The sequence below is a fragment of the Gopherus flavomarginatus genome, chromosome 9, assembly GCF_025201925.1.
Source record: "Gopherus flavomarginatus isolate rGopFla2 chromosome 9, rGopFla2.mat.asm, whole genome shotgun sequence".
In the NCBI taxonomy this organism is placed as follows: Eukaryota; Metazoa; Chordata; order Testudines; family Testudinidae; genus Gopherus; species Gopherus flavomarginatus.
Genome location: NC_066625.1, coordinates 44,251 through 60,340, shown reverse-complemented (window position 1 = coordinate 60,340; position 16,090 = coordinate 44,251). Strand labels below are relative to the sequence as shown.

The following is a 16,090-nucleotide window of genomic DNA, read 5'->3' as shown; positions in this document are numbered from 1 at the left end:
GGGTTTCATTGGGCAGAGATATGCATCACTGAAAATTTTACTTTGCACGTGTAATACTGGGGGTATAGATTTTTTTTTAGTACTTTTAACCAGTGTTCTAAGGGAAGGAAGACTGCACTGCACATCCATACTTAGCTAGCATAGCTAACAGTGTGCTGAGAAGAGTTGTCTCAACTACTGGGCTGTTGTTAAGATGCAAACTAAGACCCTGATCCAGCAAACAATTACACGTGGTAACTTTATGCACAGGACATGTCCTAATAACTTCACACACAAGTTGTCCCATGTAAATCAAACACTTGTGTCATGTTTGCAGGATCAGGTAATGTAGTTCTACGTCATTCTATCTACAAGTACATGCAAAAAACTACATTAAAAGAATGTTAATGTTGCAAATCAAACAGTCAGAATGTACGAAATGCTATAATTAAGGTGGCCTGTGTATTCTTAGTTCTGCCCCCTGGTGCGTCATGATTATAGATATGATTTTGTCACGGTAAAATTAGGCAAACTTCATGGCGCAGTCATGGTAAAAATATACAAAATCAGGGTATGGTCACGGTGGGGGCTGAAGCCAGAGCCGAAGAAGTCACAGAGATCTGTTAAAGTCATGGAATCTGTGACCTCCATGACCAAACTGTATCCTTAGTAATGACACAGTTTTGAAGTACGTGATTACATACTATTTTTTCCTCATTCACTGCACAGGATGAATGGTGCTCACATCATGATAAGATACTCACATAAGATAAGATATTTTGTTTCATCCACAATCTTCACTGTGTGGCCCCATGCTGTATTTACTGCACACCATTCAAACTATGCTCTGAATATGGAATTATTAATTTAGTCATGAACTTTTCTGTGGCACTCCTGATGGTAGCATCTTCACACTTCACTAACATTAATGAATTTATCTTCACAACATCCCCATGAGGTAAGGTGGTATTATTATTTCTGTTTTACAGATGGGGAATTGAGGCGCAGAGTCATTAATTTCAGAAGTGTACACAATTTTTGGGTGCCCAATTTAACATGCCTATGCCCTGATTTTTCAGAGAACTTAATATTTTATAGCACTTTATAGGTTCAAAGCATAACTCCCATTGACTTCAGTTGCAGCTGTGAGTGGTGAGACTTAAGATCTGATTTATAGAAGGACTAAAGTTAGGCACGTAGAAAATGAGGAATACCCAATTGGTGACCACTTGTGAAGTAAGTGTTAGATTTAAAGAGTTCTGTGGCACCTTATCGACTGTAAGGTGCCACAGAACTCCTTGCCCCTTTTACAGATCCAGACTAACACGGCTACCCCTCTGATGTTAGATTTAAATGTCTTTGCCAGCATCACATAGAAATTCTGTGGCAAAGGAATTGGATTCTATCCGTGCTTCAGGGTGACATTCAACTGCATTAACCACTAGACCATCCTTTCTCTTCCTGCAGTCCCCTGTCTCATTCATTACCTGGCTACTTTTCATAGATTCCTGTTTCACTCAAACACTGGGATACTTGGGAAGCAAAGTTGTAGATCTAGGAGTACTGGCATATTGATAACACAGCGTACTCTATAGTATTTCACAAACAGAAGTTGGTCCAATAAAAGATATTACCTCAGCCACCTTGTTTCTCTAATATCCTGGAACAACATGGCTACAGCTGCATTGCATACAACAGTTTCTCCAAGCATTCTATCATATCATAGGTTGAATGAAAGAGGTGATTGAACTGAGAATTTAAGCGACTTCACAGTTGAGAGCTAGACATCTCATTGAGTAGTGCACTAGAAATGCAGACTTAGATCAAACTTTCAAGAAGGAGATGCAATTCCCACCATAATCCTTTGAGATGCATGCGGAAGAAATTGATGAAGTCAGCATAATACACTATCCACTTGTGCAAGATCTTGAGACAAGTCAACAGTTCCCCTTCATGGACAGGATCAGAAAACTACAAAAATATCTATTAGTGTCAACATGCATATTTAGCCTTTGTCCATTGCCATATAGAAATTGTTTATCAGTTCTACAACCAGTTTCGTTTCCATAGTGTATCCAGGTCTGAAATCTGACTGGAAACTGCCAAGGATTTTGGTACAAATCAGTTTAGCACTTCAACAGAGAACTAATGTATTAATGCAAATTCAGTGCTCCTGAGTCATAGGCACCAATGCAATAAGTCACTGTTCCGTACACTCTTGTTGAAACTTGATGATATTATTTTGTTAATTTTTTAAATTAAAAGACCAAAAAAAAAAGTTGGGTTCTGCACAAACTCACTCCAAACTTTTTGAAACTTAATTTTCCTGTTCAGAATGTTAACTGGTGATATTTAATAAATTTGTAGGGAAAAAACTATCTTGAATTAAAGACCTAATCTCTTTCCTTGGGTCAGCAGGGCTCAGCTAGAGGTAAGCAGGACAGGGGTATAAGCGCCATATGTACAGTCATATTTTGACACTACGCTAGCTAACTTGGACACTAGCTTCAGTAAGATATAGGTGTATGAGTCTGTATGTTTATGTCTAGGAAATGAATTAAATGACCTAATGCCTCTAGGTCTTTTACACCTCAAATTTCTATGATCATTTTTTATATGGAAATACAGAATTGACTTCAATCACCTTGCATGGATTTTTTTTTCTTTTGGAATTGTTCCTCAGGCTCCAACTATCTTAGTCCTTGTATAACTGCCTTTGTGACATATATTTTCTGGGAGCAATTTCTGGACTGTTGGAATGTGCTAGCTTTGTCAAGCACATTTGCTACCAAATACACGGGAACATGATCCTAAATTCATTAATTCCATAGATTCTTCTGCTGTGCAAATTTAAATAACCTATATAATGTCTCCCAAATCTTTGTTTTTAAGATTATTTTAATAATTTTGTTTACAAATGCATTTTGCTTATTTTATTTATATATTTTTAAACAGAACCATCTCAGTGTTTTTTCAGTGATTAATCCACTTGCTTCAAGTATAACCTCCAGTATAACTTCTAGTCTGGCTTCCAGTATTGGATCAGATAATTCATCCCCAACAGCTCTCTCAGCTATCAGTACTAAAGCTCTCCCATTCTACCCTGGCAGTAATACAGTTGAATCAGTTATAGGTAAGTCTGAGCATTTCCTCTTTTATTGCACATGTTTTGTATTTTTTTCAAGATTTTTCTATTTTAATATACGTTCAGAAAATGCATACTGAGAAGGGCTGTTACATTTTTACATATTTGCTTTATTATCTGCAGTTAAAATTAATACTTGGAATTGAATTTAATGTTTTTCCAAATCAGCAGCTTTTATAAATTCTCAGATGGAAATTTAGGAATTATCAACCTGGTACAGATCAGTGGACCATTTAATCTGGTATTCTGTTTCTGATAGTGGCCAATATTTAAGAAGTTATAAAAATTTGATAATGTATCTAATTCTGCTCTTATAGGAGAGAGGTTATTCTCCTGATTCCTGCTGGTGATCAGTTCATGCCATTGAACATGAGGTGTTTTACAGTTTTATTCCAGCAAGTGTAATTGCAGATTGTTTTATTAATAGAAATGTGAATTCTTTCTTTGAGTGATTATCCCTATATTTTCCATTCTTAATGCTCATGAGATTGGAATCTTTTGGCCAGCAGCATCCATCGGGGCTGTGCATGCGGCCTGAATGTCCTTGTGTCCTGTACTGAGGGCATAAATGATAGAGCATGCCCAACTGCCCCTCAGATCCCTCTTCACCCCCCGTAGCTGGCAATGTCTATGTCATGATGCACTCACAAGAACTCACGTGCATCTGAAAAAGTGGGGTTTTTTTTACCCACGAAAGCTTATGCCCAAATAAATCTGTTAGTCTTTAAGGTGCACGTTGTTTCACAAAACTATTTTTTTACCTAATTGTAAACAATTATTATAACTAATATTTACTATAGTTAGTGTAGTTTTTGCCTGGTGGCATGTGGGCTTGTTGGTTTTATTTTTATTTTCAGATTTTTTAGGGAAAGTATTTTTTCCTGGTACCAATTATAATGTGTTTTCACATTCCTGTGGCCCGTGCTGCTTCCCACAGCTCCCATTGGCCGGAAACAGCGAACTGCAGCCACTGGGAGCTGCGGGTGGCCGTGCAAATGTAACGAAACTGTCTAGCGGCCCGCTGGCGAATTACCCTGATGGGCTATGTGCAGTCCACAGGTTGCCCTACTGTCCTAGAAGATTTAATGAGAGTCCCATATGAGCCATTGGCAACTTGCTCTTTGCTGTATTTATCCATGAAGATAATATTTAAGTAGCAATTATCAGCCAAAAGAATAGGGGAAATACAGGAACTTATGGCGGGCCTTCTTCATAAAATATTCCATAAAGATAAGGTCATCCTGAGGCCCCAGCCCAAATTCTTGCATAAAATAGTCACTGATTTTCATTTGAACTGAATTAATTTGCCAGATTTCCGTCCCCACCCACCCACTAAACACATTCTAATCAGGGGAGGCTAGTTTACATATGTTAGATGTCTTTAGAGCACTTTTGTACTATTTACATAGAACTAAATCGTTTAGAGTCTCCCCTATAAATTTTTATGGCATTTCTTGATGGGGCTCATTATTTCAACCCTCAGGCTTTTGATAGTTTCATTAGTCTGTTATAAGCTAGCCAATTTAAGATTCCACCAGCTCAGGTTAGGACTCATTCCAATAGGGCTCAGACATCATCTGCGGCTTCCTTGGGAAGCATACCCATCTCAGAAATACACAGGGCAGCAACTTCAGGTTCAGTCCATGTCTTTACAAAACATGTTCCCCCATTGAATCATCAAGATATGATGCTTCTTTTGGCAGAGCTGTGCTACAGTCTTTGTTTAGGTGGACTCCAGACACCCACCTCTTCCTCATCAGGTCAGTGCTTGAGAGTCACCAAGAGTGGAGTATGTATGGAAAATCACTTGAAAAATAAGGAATGGTTACTTACCTTACAGTAACTGTGATTGTTTGAGATGCTCCCTCCTTCCCTGCTACTATGGAGTCCCTTAACATCTGGATTCTGTATTGACAAAATAGCTAATGGGCGATTGGGCCGACTCTACCCTTTGTGCCTTTGGTACAGGGCATGAGGACACTAGGGGCACATGCATGGCCCCAATAGGCATGACTGTAGCCAAAAGAGTCTAGTTCGAGATCATGGGGTCCATGCATATCAAGAGTGGAATATATGTATGGACAGCACATCTTGAAGAACCATCATTATTTTAAGATAAGTGACTGTTTCTTCCTTTTTAGAACCTTCTTAAGCTGTTAGCCTCACTAATACATAAGTGAATTTCACAGCATAATTATACATTAGGTAAAAATTAGCTTTTTAATTTTTAAGTTTGTAGGCTTCTCTTTTGTAATAGCCCAAAGTGTTTAACAGCTATCTGTTCTCTTTATTAGTTGATTTGCTGTATTTTGATAACAGTTCCACTGGGCAGTTAGCTTGCTTAAAATGCTGAAAAGGCATATTCTTTGAGTATACAACATAACTACAGTGTTAACTTTAACACGCTCAAGATTAAATTGCTGTATGCTACAGAAGATGGGTATTTTTCTTTACAAGAGTTCTCCATGACGGCTCATTCCCTCTTGCTTACATTCGTATAACTAATGTGAAATCCCTCATAATTCCCCTCTCTCCCAGCACACAGATCTTCTTGCCCAATTCCACTGAGTCCAATGGGTTTTGCAGCTTGATGGGATAAAGGTATTTACCCTCTCAACTGAAAAATGTACCTGCACGCCCCTGACAAGAACCCAGTGCTTACATCTCAGCCTTTAGAACCCATCCAATTCCTCCTGAGTGTTTCTTAGCTGCTAGTTAGGGCTGTGAAAGTTACATTCATGGTATAAATTGCTTTGTTTTAGTTAGCTAATAAATGTGAAAAGCCAGATGTGTTCTAAATAAAACTGGATTGCATCTTCTTAAATTTCTGTATTAGAAATTCAGTTAGACAGGTCAATTCTTACAATTAAAGCTCACATTTGAAGTTTCCTGTTATGTACATTATGTTTGCATTCTTATCTATGAATGACTGTAGGAAAGTTGGGATAAAGACCCCCTAACTATTGTCATTCACAAAATTTTTATTCTTAAATCTGTCAGGAGCTCAGACAAATTTGGGAATAAAACTTGTGAAAAAACAAAATGTACAGGTATTCAGCAATGAATTGTGCTACGATACGTGCTGCTGGTTTGGGAGCCAGTTCAACTCCTATTAAAGTCAGTGGAAAGACTCTTTCTGACTTTAGAGCAGTGGTCCCCAAGCTGTGGGACATGATCCTTAGGGGAACATGGAGAAAGGTTTTGGGGGTGCAGAGTGGGACAGCCCCCACGCTGGGATGTAGAGTGAGTGCCAGCCCTGCTCCATCCCCAGACCAGCTCAGCCACCAACCCTGTTCAGCCCTCAGTTCTACTCCACCCCTAGCTCCACTCTGTCCCCAGTCCAGCTGTGCTCTCATTTCCTCTCCATCCCCAGACCAGCTCCTCCCCCATCCCCAGTTCTGCCCCCAGCTCTGCCTTCAGCCCAAGCTCCACTGCTGAGGAAGTCTTGACTGTGCAGTAATGGAGGGTGGGGAGGCACGGACAGATTCCATTAATGGTAAGGGGGGGGGCGCGACTAGAAATGTTTGTGCACCACTGCTTTAGAGAGTGAGTTAGAACTAGCCCTTTGTGGTATGTGACATTTCAAGCCTATGGAACCTTTTATCTGCGTTCTCAAAAGAAACTATCTGCATCCCATTCAAACAGGTGTCTTACCTTTTTTTTTGTCCTGTACATGAATAGATAAGATCTATCTGGATTGACAGAGGAGGATATATACTGCTTTAGAATTTGCTTTGTGTATGGCATTTTATACTGTGATTTTTACATGAATTTTATTAAGTTATATAGTGTTACGATTTATAGTGAAGTATGGATGTGCATGGTGCTTTACCATTTTTAAGTACAATTAAGGTTGTGCTGAAAGCTGATTGATGGGTGAGAGCAATTCTGAGGAGAACCCAATCAGCAAAAATTACACAGAAGAAACAAACAATTCAATTGAAATCTTTAGAATCTGTCATTATCATGATTTGTGGTGTGTGTGTAAGTAAAATGAATTGCTGCCTGAACTCAAGTTTATAATCTATGAGTATAGATGCTTTCATTCCCTCCTCCTTACTCTACCACCACGTTTATTCCAGCTATACTTTCAGTTCTTCTTCCCTTCTCATTCACCCAATACCTCACATTTGCTCTCACCTTCTTTCCCCATCCCATATCCTCTTCCTCACTTTCACTCAATAATTGACCCAGGCATTTTTCATTCTCAAATCACTGCCTTTCCGCTTCCTTGGAAGGTGAGGTTATTTGCTCCCTCTACAAGGCAAGGAGGCATTTGTATTGTATTAAAGAGGCTCTCTTGCATGACAGACACTGGGCAGTGTGTAGCACCCATCAGCAATGTATGTGGCTATCTATATGGTTTTGGGGAACCTTGATTACTACTAATTTTAATTATGTATTGTATAAGTGTCCACTTTGTGTTACAGAGCACAGTGGACAGGGTACATGTCATAACAAAGCATGGGGGGGGGTTGATGGAGTCCCTTTTTCATCAGGTCATGATACACTTCAACTAGGGCTGTTGATTAATCACAGTTAACTCAATGCGATTAACTCAAAAAAATTAATTGCAATTAATTGCACTGTTCAACAATAGAATACCAATTGAAATGTATTAAATATTTTTGGATATTTTTCTACATTTTCAAATACATTGATTTCTATTACAACACAGAATACAAAGTATACAGTGCTAACTTTATATTATTTTATATTACAAATATTTGCACTGTAAAAAAGATAAAAGAAATAGTATTTTTCAATTCACCTCATACAAGTACTCTACTACAATCTCTTTATTGTGAAAGTGTAACTTACAAATGTAGATTTCTTTATTGTTACGTAACTGCACTCAAAAACACAATGTAAAACTTTAGAGATTCAAGTCCACTCGGTCCTACTTCTTGTTCAGCCAATCGCTAAGACAAACAAGTTTGTTTACATTTACAGGAGATACTGCTGTCTGCTTCTTATTTATAATGTGAGAAAGTGAGAACAGGCGTTTGCATGACACTTGTGTAGCCGGCGTTGCAAGGTATTTATGTGCCAGATATGCTAAACATTCATATGCCCCTTCATGCTTTGGCCACCATTCCAGAGGACATGCTTCCATGCAGATGATGCTTGTTAAAAAAATAATGTGTTAATTTAATTTGTGACTGAACTCCTTGGGGGAGAACTGTATGTCCCCTGCTCTGTTTTACCGCATTCTGCCATATATTTCATGTTATAGCAGTCTCGGAGGGTGACCTAGCACATGTTGTTTGTTTTAACACTTTCACTGCAGATTTAACAAAACACAAAGCAGGTACCATTGTGAGATTTTTAAAAATAGCTACAGCAATTGACCCAAGGTTTAAGAATCTGAAGTGCCATCCAAAATCTGAGAGGGATGAGGTGTGGAGCATGCTTTCAAAAGTCTTAAAAGAGCAACACTCAGATGCGAAAACTACAAAACCTGAACCACCAAAAAAGAAAATCAACCTTCTGCTGGTGGCATCTGACTCAGATGATGAAAATGAACATGAGTTGGTCCACACTACTTTGGATCGTTATCATGCAGAACCCATCATCAACATAGATTCATGTCCTCTGGAGTGGTAATTGAAGCATGAAGGGACATGTGAATCTTTAGCGCATCTGGCACGTAAATATCTTGCGACCCCAGCTACAACAGTGCCATGTGAATGCCTGTTTTCACTTTCAGGTGACATTGTAAACAAGAAGCAGGTAGCATTATCTTCTGCAAATTGTAACCAAACTTGTTTTGTCTGAGCAATTGGCTGACGTAGGACTGAGTGGACTTGTACGCTCTAAAGTTTTACATTGTTTTATTTTTGAATGCAGTTATTTTTTGTACATAATTCTATATTTGTAAGTTCAACTTTCGTGATAAAGAGATTGCACTACAGTACTTATATTAGGAGAATTGAAAAGAACTATTTCTTTTGTTTTTTACAGTGCAAATATTCGAAATAAAAATAATATAAAGTGAGCACTGTACACCTTGTATTCTGTGTTGTAATTGAAATCAATATATTTGAAAATGTAGAAAACATCCAAAATATTTAATAAATTGTATTCTATTATTGTTTAACAGCACGATTAACCATGAGATTAATTTTTTAATAGCTTGACAGCTCTAAATTCAACCAAATAAAGGAAATAGGACAATGTGTGCTTATAGCTCTGAACATTCCACAAGCAGCAACGAGTGGGGAGCCAGGTTGAGAGAGCTGTTTACAACTTTAAACTGCTTCCAGCTATTTGCCCCTAGGATTTCCACAGGTTGTCTGTTATTGCCGCAGCCCAGACTTTTCACTAAGAGCAGAAACAGCAATAAAGGTAGATAGGGATTGGGGGTAAGAGCCCTTTAAAACCTCCGACTTCACGTTCACCCGTAGATCTAGTTCTCCCATAGACCATCTGTTACTGTGGGTCAGCTCCCAGACTAGCTTCGAGAGTCTATCGGTTTTGATTTTGAAGAGGAAAAAAGGAGGCCTGACTATTAAAAATAGAAACATTGTTTTGACTGAAAGTGTTCTGGGTGGGAGTTAGGTGAGGACAGATCTAGTCCATTGTGGGTTGACTAATAGAATCAAGAACTATGACAGCACAAAGGAGCATCAGGAATCTCCTACGAACCACAGAGGTGATGAAATGAAGGAGACCAGAGATGGAGAGGTTTTTCTTAAAAGTATGTTTGTCACGTTCTGGGCTGCAATCCAGACCAGTGAGGGATTGTGTCACTGCCTGCCTTGCAACCCTGAGTGCCATAAAATGCTCTGCTGCTGTGGTTTTCCTGTTAGGATGCTTCCATCCAAGACACAAGCATGCAGTATCCTGAGTGTTTGTGTGCTATGCAGCCCAGGTCCAGTGCTCTGGCCCCAGCAGCCTGCTTACAACACAGCAGCCCCATTCTGGAACTCACCACTCTTTGGTTAGGGTTAGGGTTAGGGTTAGAGATGACCCCAACACACTCCCTGTCCTAAATTTCCCCAAAACTATGCTGACGCATCCAACCCTCTCCTGGAACACCCAGAGAAATAATAATGTTCGTTTGCCCCTTTAAAGAAACAAAAGCACATCATATCTTATTAACTTACCTGGGGTAAATGCACCCTTCTTTTCAAGCACAGCACTGAGTTGGTTTATTGTAAAAATAAAACAAGTTTATTGACAAAAGAATATCAGTTAAGTGATACCAAGTAAAAGGAATAAAGTTAGAAAGGGTTACAAACAAAAGTAAAAATATGCTTTCTAATTGCTAAGACCTACCTTAACAAGCTACAGTCTTTGTTCAAGATCCTTACAAATCTTCCATTCCCAGAGACTTTAGCCCCCTTGTTAGATGGACCCGTCGTTATCGGCTTGCGAGAGCTCTGGCCTCTTGTGTCCAAGATGGCTTCTCCTCTCTTTTTATATCTTCCCAAACTTGCTGTTTAGTCTGGATGACCTCATGCTGTTCTTCCCTTCCTGTGGGCTTCCCAGCCCCCTGCTGATTCATATGTAAATGGGGCTTCCATTGTTTTTGGTCATACCTTTCTTAATTTCATTGAAGACAGGTAGATAGGTTTTCTCCCAGATAGGAGTTAAGGGAGCTATTTTTCCCTGTGTTTGGTCACAGATTTTAAAGCATAATATATGTATCCATATTTCCTCCTATAGTGTTAATATAGTACATACATTTCACAGTGATATTACTCTCCAATGTGTCTTTAGCTTTCATAAGACCTTAATTGATACACTTTTATAATACAGTAATATTACATGCAATCAATAGTTTCCATTACTTATCATTTGAAGTTCAGACCCCCTGTGATTATAGCCCAGATGAAGTTTTTCTCTACTGTTGGGGGCATAGCTGCCATACTAACTTCTCCCCAGCTTGATAACCTTTTATGTAAATAGATCGTCATTGACTCTGCCTGAGACAAATATACGTTCTTTTGTCTAGGGCAAACTGGGCTCATGCATTGCTTCCCAAACACATTTTAAGAACATAATGCTAACACGTATTCATAATTCTTTGTACACACCCTGTGCATACAGCATTAAAGAATATTAATGATCAGTGAGTTATTAATTTTCCAACTATACCCTTACATACCATCTTTTATATACAGATTATAACAAAGGTATTAGGTGCAGTGAGTATTTCAAGCTTGACAAGAGCTGTTGACACAGAGGAGTGAACTACAAATGATATTATTATAGCATAAGGGAGAAAGATTAAAACACAGAGTAGTATCCCAGAATGCAAGCAATATAAATCCCCATGAGTTTATTCAGTTAAGGCAGGGGTGGCCAACCTGTGGCTCCGGAGTCAGATGTGACTCTTCAGAAGTTAATTTGCGGCTCCTTGTGTAGGCACCGACTCTGGGGCTGGAGGTAAAGGTGCCAACTTTCCAATGGGCCAAGAGGTTTTCACTGCTCAACCACTGACTCTGCCACAGGCCCTGCCCCCACTCAACCCCTTCCCATCCCCTACCCTGAGCCTGCCGTGCCCTCGCTCCTCCCTCCCGCACCCCGAGCCTCCTGCATGCCATGAAACAGCAGTTCTTCTTCGAGTGATTGCTCATATCCATTCCAGTTAGGTGTACGCGCCGCGCGTGCACATTCGTCGGAAAACTTTTACCCTAGCAACTCAGTGGGCCGGCAGGTCGCCCCCTAGAGTGGCGCCACCATGGCGCTCGATATATACCTCTGCCGGCCCACCCGCTCCTCAGTTCCTTCTTACCGCCCGTGTCGGTCGTTGGAACAGTGGAGCGCGGCTTAGCTGACCTCCACTTCCCTAGCTACTCGTATTTCTCGTATATAGTTACGCAGTTATAACCCTTTTATTTATATATTTGTATAGTTATACGTTTTCTTTGCTAACATGGTTAGTTTAGTTAGCGGGGTTCGGGAAGTAGCCCCTTCCATGAACCCGGTCCCGGAGCCCATGCGGGGCTCACCGGTTTTTCGAATGGGCCGGCGTGCCAGAAGCCGCGGCCGAAGGGAGATCCACACGACTCCTGTTTCAAGTGCCTCAGGGAATCACACTTGACAGCTAAGTGCCCCATTTGCACGGCTTTTAAGCCGAGAACAAAACGGTGTGGGATTTTCACTTACCCCTCCACCTGGGGTGCCGAGCGATGATCAAGCGGCGGGCAGTAGCGCCTCCTTGGCACCGGACCCCGCCGATACTACCAAGGCCTTTCGGCACCGGCCGTCGCCGGCACCGATATCGGCTCGGCACCGCTCCCTTCTTCCGAGGTCGAGAGAGCCTACGATTCCTGCTGGTGCCTGATGGCTCCCCGGCACGCGCCGTGGTTGAGACCCCCTGCTCCTGCTGCTTCCGTGCCATCTGCATCGCAGCCAGGGAGCTCGTCTAAGTTGGATTACCTGGCACCGACACCTGCAGAGGCACCGATGACGTCGACACCGTCGTTTCCAGTCCCCCAGGGCCACGGAATCCGGTGCCTGGCAGCTCCCCGGCACGCGCCGTGGTAGAGCTTACTGCTCCTGCTACTTCCGTGCCAACGGCACCGCAGCCAGAGAGCTCATCTAAGACGGATCACCCGGCACCGATGACGTCGGCACCGTCGATCCCGGTCCCACGAGGGCCGTGGAATCCGGTGCCTGACGGCTCCCCGGCACGCGCCGTGGTTGAGCTCCTGCTCCTGCTGCTTCCGTGCCAGCGGCACTGCAGCCAGTGAGCCCGTCTAGGTCGGATCGCCCGGCACCAACACCTGCTGAGGCATCGACGACGTCGGCACCGTCGATCCCGGTCCCGTAAGGGCCGTAGAATCCGGTGCCTGACGGCTCCCCGGCACGCGCCGTGGTTGAGCTACTGCTCCTGCTGCTTCCGTGCCAGCGGCACTGCAGCCAGTGAGCCCGTCTAGGTCGGATCGCCCGGCACCGACACCTGCTGAGGCATCGACGACGTCGGCACCGTCAATCCCGGTCCCGTAAGGGCCGTAGAATCCGGTGCCTGACGGCTCCCCGGCACGCGCCGTGGTTGAGCTACTGCTCCTGCTGCTTCCGTGCCAGCGGCACCGCAGCCAGAGAGCTCGTCTGAGTCAGATCGCCCGGCACCGACGCCTGCTGCGGCACCGATGACGTCGGCACCGCCGATCCCGGTCCTACGAGGGCCGTTAGGATCCGGTGCCTGACGGCTCCCCGGCACGCGCCGTGGTTGAGTTACTGCTCATGCTGCTTCCGTGCCAACGGCACCGCAGCCAGAGGGCTCCTCTGAGTCGGATCGCCCGGCACCGACGTCTGCTGCGGCACCGATGACGTCGGCACCGTCGGTCCCGGTCCCACGAGGGCCGTTAGGATCCAGGGCCTGAGGGCTCCCCGGCACGCGCCGTGGTTGAGAGCCCTGCTCCTGCTTCCGTGCAACCTGCATCGCAGCCAGAGGGCTAGTCTCGGTCGGATTGCCCAGCACCGACGCCTCTGAGGCACCGACAATGTCGGCACCGTCGATTCCGGTCCCACAAGGGCTATCGAATCCGGTGCCTGACGGCTCCCCGGCACGCGCCGTGGTTGAGCTTATTGCTCCTGCTGCTTCCGTGCCGACGGCACCGCAGCCAGCCAGCTTATCTAACTCGGATCGCCCGGCACCGAACCTCGGTACCGTCAACCCCGGTCCCACAAGGGCCGTCGAATCCGATGCCTGACAGCTCCCCACTATGCGCTGTGGTTGAGCCTGCTGTTCCCTCCACGCCGGAGACGTTACCGACGGCGAGGAATTTCATTGCCATGACAGAGTCGATGCTGCCTGATACAGTCTCTTCAGGTGACCGTCCTCTGTCAGCACAGCAGAGCGGCACCGTTCATGATTACGGTCCCGCAGGCACTCCAGGTTCTGTCGACACGCCCGGCACCATCGGCAGTCCCGATGCTGTTTCCTCATCGGTACTGGTCACACTCGCTGCACCGCCCGGTATTCCGTTCGCCGACCCGCTGTCGGCACCGTTCCGACTCCCGGCGCCGCGGCGGATACCTTGACTCCTGTAGTCTCTCCCCGAGCCTCGAGATCTCGGTTGACCTCCCGGCACCGTTCTAGTTGCGGGTCTGGATCTCGTTCCAGGTACCGGTACGCCTCCCGGTGCCGGTCCCCGGTGCCGAGTTGGGCAAGGTCCGAGTGAGTCAGAGACTCTGCCTGTGCCTTCTTTAGTACCTCCGTGGCAGTCCGCACACGCATCTGTGTCATTCCATATGCGCAGGTTCTATGCTCAGGACCATGATCCTGACATGATGGCCAGCGGGCGCCCGCCCCAATGCCGAAAGAGGCTTGGCGCATGGGCTTGCTTGGCCGCCAGGGTACTCTGCAGAGGCCCTACAGTTCTAGGTAGCAAAGCAACAAGCCTTGCTTAGCTGCAATACTTATAGCACCGGGGTGAAGGAGTTTTCCTTCAGACCTCCCGCTAGGAGTCCGCTGCCGTCTCGGAGGACAGAGGAAAGGAGGTTCCCGGAGCGTCCCTCCAGGCCTCGTTGGACGCAGCAGACACTGCGGCCAGGACTCTGGCCTTGGGCGTCGCCATGAGGTGCATGGCTTCAGGTTTCAAACCTCCGACGGGAGCTGCAGTTTGCCATTCAGGATTTACCCTTTGTTGGTAAAGGCCTCGTCGTGGCAGGGACAGCCCCAGGCTGCGAAGCCTGGTGGTCAATGGGCTCCTAATGCGCTCTCTAAGCATGCATACGCCGGCGATTAAACGCAGGCCTTTCTGGCCCCAGCCGCCATACTCTGTGCCTAGCCAGAGGCAGAACTTTGGCTAACGGCAAGGCCAAGGTGGTCGCGGACGAACGTCAGGCCCCCTAAAGAGCCAAGGTCAAGGTCCCTCGTAATTACCACTGGGACCGGAGACGAACCTTCCAAGGTGTACCTGGGGACAGTGTATCACCTTTAATTTGCTCCAGCCCTGTCCCCCTTCGGCGGGCGAAAGGGGCGAGGGGTTTTACTCCCGTTATGCCCTAGTCCCCCACGCGGGCACAGGTCAGACCTTCCTGGTCCTGCACGGACTCAACCGGTTTAGAATGAGGTTGAAGTTCTGCATGGTATCCCTGGGAACCATTATTCCATCCTTACCTCCTGGGGGCTACTATGCCGCCCTGGATATGAGGGACGCGTACTTTCGTGACGCCATCTTCCCTCCGCACAGGAGGTACCTCCGCTTTATAGCCAACGGTCACTCTCCTGGCTTACGGCCATAGTCGCCGCCTACCATCGATTCGCTTATCCGAGGAGACTCTGAGACACAAACCGCTCAGTGCGTGGACATCGTCACGGTCTTATTCACAGGCCAAGGCCTGATGGTTCCTATAGAGCAATCCACTCTGGTTCCCACGCAGAGGTTGGGCTTCCAAGGGGCTATCCTGGTCTCCTACCCAGCTGGAGCCTGCTTATCACACCTGCGGTTTTAGGCGATGGCAACAATCATAGGAGGTCGAAGGGCTTTCCCAACGACCTCGACTTGTTCTTGTCTCAGTCTCCTGGGTCCATGGTTGCCCGCAAGTTTGTATCCAAACACGCCACGTTCCGCCTCCGTCCTCGCCAAGTCCGGCCCACCTCGGCGTACCGCCCGGACAGGGAGCCAATGGTCATGGTGGTCACCGTTCCCTCGAACACCATAGACTCCCTAGAGTGGTGGCTACCTCCCTCCCTGATGTGGGCAGGGATGCGGTTTCATCCGCCCCAGCCCTCACTGCCCGGACGACGGACGCGTCATCTCTCTGCTCGAGTGCTCATGGTCACCCCCGGGCTTAAGGCCTTTGGTCTTCTTGGGAGCTGGCATTCCACATCAATGCCCCAAAAATGAGAGTAGTCCGCCTGGCGTGCCAGGGGTTCCGGCGGCAGCTGCGAGGCCGTTGTATCTCGGTGTTTACGGCCAACACAACGGCCATGTGCTTCATGAGTATCCGGGGAGGGACATTGCCCCCCCCCCCCTTTTTTGTCAGGAGGCCATCCATTTCCGG

The 16,090-nt window shown here is 45.3% G+C and overlaps 1 protein-coding gene across 7 annotated transcripts in view; it reads left to right on the top strand.

Annotated features, from left to right (window-relative positions):
* Window positions 1–16,090, top strand: part of UNKL (unk like zinc finger) — a 147,270-nt gene that overhangs the window by 99,637 nt on the left and 31,543 nt on the right. For all 7 annotated transcript variants that reach the window (XR_007776295.1, XR_007776294.1, XM_050967631.1 and 4 more), the window contains one exon: window positions 2,935–3,112. Coding sequence is in view for 5 of the 7 variants with exons in the window: in XM_050967631.1 (XP_050823588.1) it covers window positions 2,935–3,112 (178 nt within the window). In the remaining 2 variants the exon portion in view is untranslated. The remainder of the gene's footprint in view (window positions 1–2,934; window positions 3,113–16,090) is intronic.